Source organism: Echinops telfairi, unplaced genomic scaffold (genome assembly GCF_000313985.2).
Source record: "Echinops telfairi isolate 266 unplaced genomic scaffold, ASM31398v2 ScPeMD7_7468;HRSCAF=8506_0, whole genome shotgun sequence".
Classification (NCBI taxonomy): Eukaryota; Metazoa; Chordata; class Mammalia; order Afrosoricida; family Tenrecidae; genus Echinops; species Echinops telfairi.
In genome coordinates, this window is record NW_022111369.1 from 30,307,982 (window position 1) to 30,309,198 (window position 1,217).

Here is a 1,217-nt window from a genome sequence, read left to right on the forward strand (position 1 = left end):
TGCATTGTACATGTGCAACTCTTGCATTCAAAAGTTCGCCTTTCCAATCCAACTCAGGGCTTGTGTTCAGCCTGATTGTTGGATGGCTTGCAGTGAAAAGACGCCAACAAGGTATATTAGTCAATGTTTACCAAAGGTGGGAGAGGAAGGATGGATCTATTGAACCAGCCCAAATGGGTGACTTTGTAGATATGTATCTTCCTCCCCCTTTTTTTAAGTACTGGAAAAGTTTAAGAGTACCTGTGGTGCCAGAAGAATCTGGGGCCTATGAAGTAGGGCCACACTCTGTGTTTTACATAAAAGGGAAGTGAAAGTTACAAGTCACGTGACGAGTAGATGGCAGAGACAAAACTAATCTACTCAGGACCATGCAGTTGATTCGGACTCAGGGACGATAGGATGGAGAAGTCTACCATGTTCCTGAGGCTGCACATTGTCCCCCAAAAGGCCTGTGTCACTATTCTCCCTCTCATTTAGCAGCCGGGCATTTATTCCGCATCACCACCCAGGCTTCTTAGTAAATGGCAATGCTGTGTCAAATCGAGATCCTTTGACTATCACTGACTGCAGTTTAATTTACAGCTCAATGATTTCCCTTGTTTATTAAGAAAGCCATTGCTGCTTTCTTTCTTTAATTGCTTTCTTTAATTTAAAGAGTAGACTAAATGCCTATGTGTGCTCTAGTCGGAAGTGGCCAATACAGCTGGTAAGGAATTTACCTTGATTTCATGGATCCTCCTCAGTTTTGACCTCACTGCATAACCCAGACTATCACCGCGGCCATCATCAGAATAGAAGTCTGTGGGCAGAGCTGAGGTGAACAGCACGGTTGCTGGGACATCAGTGGTGACTTCGTCAGATTCGTCAGAATGGTGAGACTCGTCAGAATGGTCCGGCTCATCTGCATGATCATCGTCATCTGAGTCATCGGATTCCACGGAGTCCTGGCTCTTCGAGTGGTCACTGTCGTCAGCATCCACATCATCTGTCTGGTCGTGGCTCTGATAGGATTTGCTTGGGAAGGTCTAAAAACCCCGATGGCCGGAAAAATCTGCATATGACTTCTCATTTACTCTCAGTCTTTACAGTATGTACTATTTTTCTTTTACTTAGTCGAAGAATCATCTTCCATGTTTTCTTAAATATCCCCACAGGGATCAATGGAATAATAATAGTCTGGCCTATCTACCTCACTTTCTCATCAATCACATTTGACT

General features: G+C 44.1%; 1 protein-coding gene across 1 annotated transcript in view; it reads right to left on the minus strand.

Annotated features, from left to right (window-relative positions):
- The window catches only part of SPP1 (secreted phosphoprotein 1), an 8,273-nt gene that overhangs the window by 2,883 nt on the left and 4,173 nt on the right, over positions 1 to 1,217 (minus strand). The window contains exon 4 of the mRNA XM_045284265.1: positions 720 to 1,025. Within this exon, the coding sequence (XP_045140200.1) occupies positions 720 to 1,025 (306 nt within the window). The remainder of the gene's footprint in view (positions 1 to 719; positions 1,026 to 1,217) is intronic.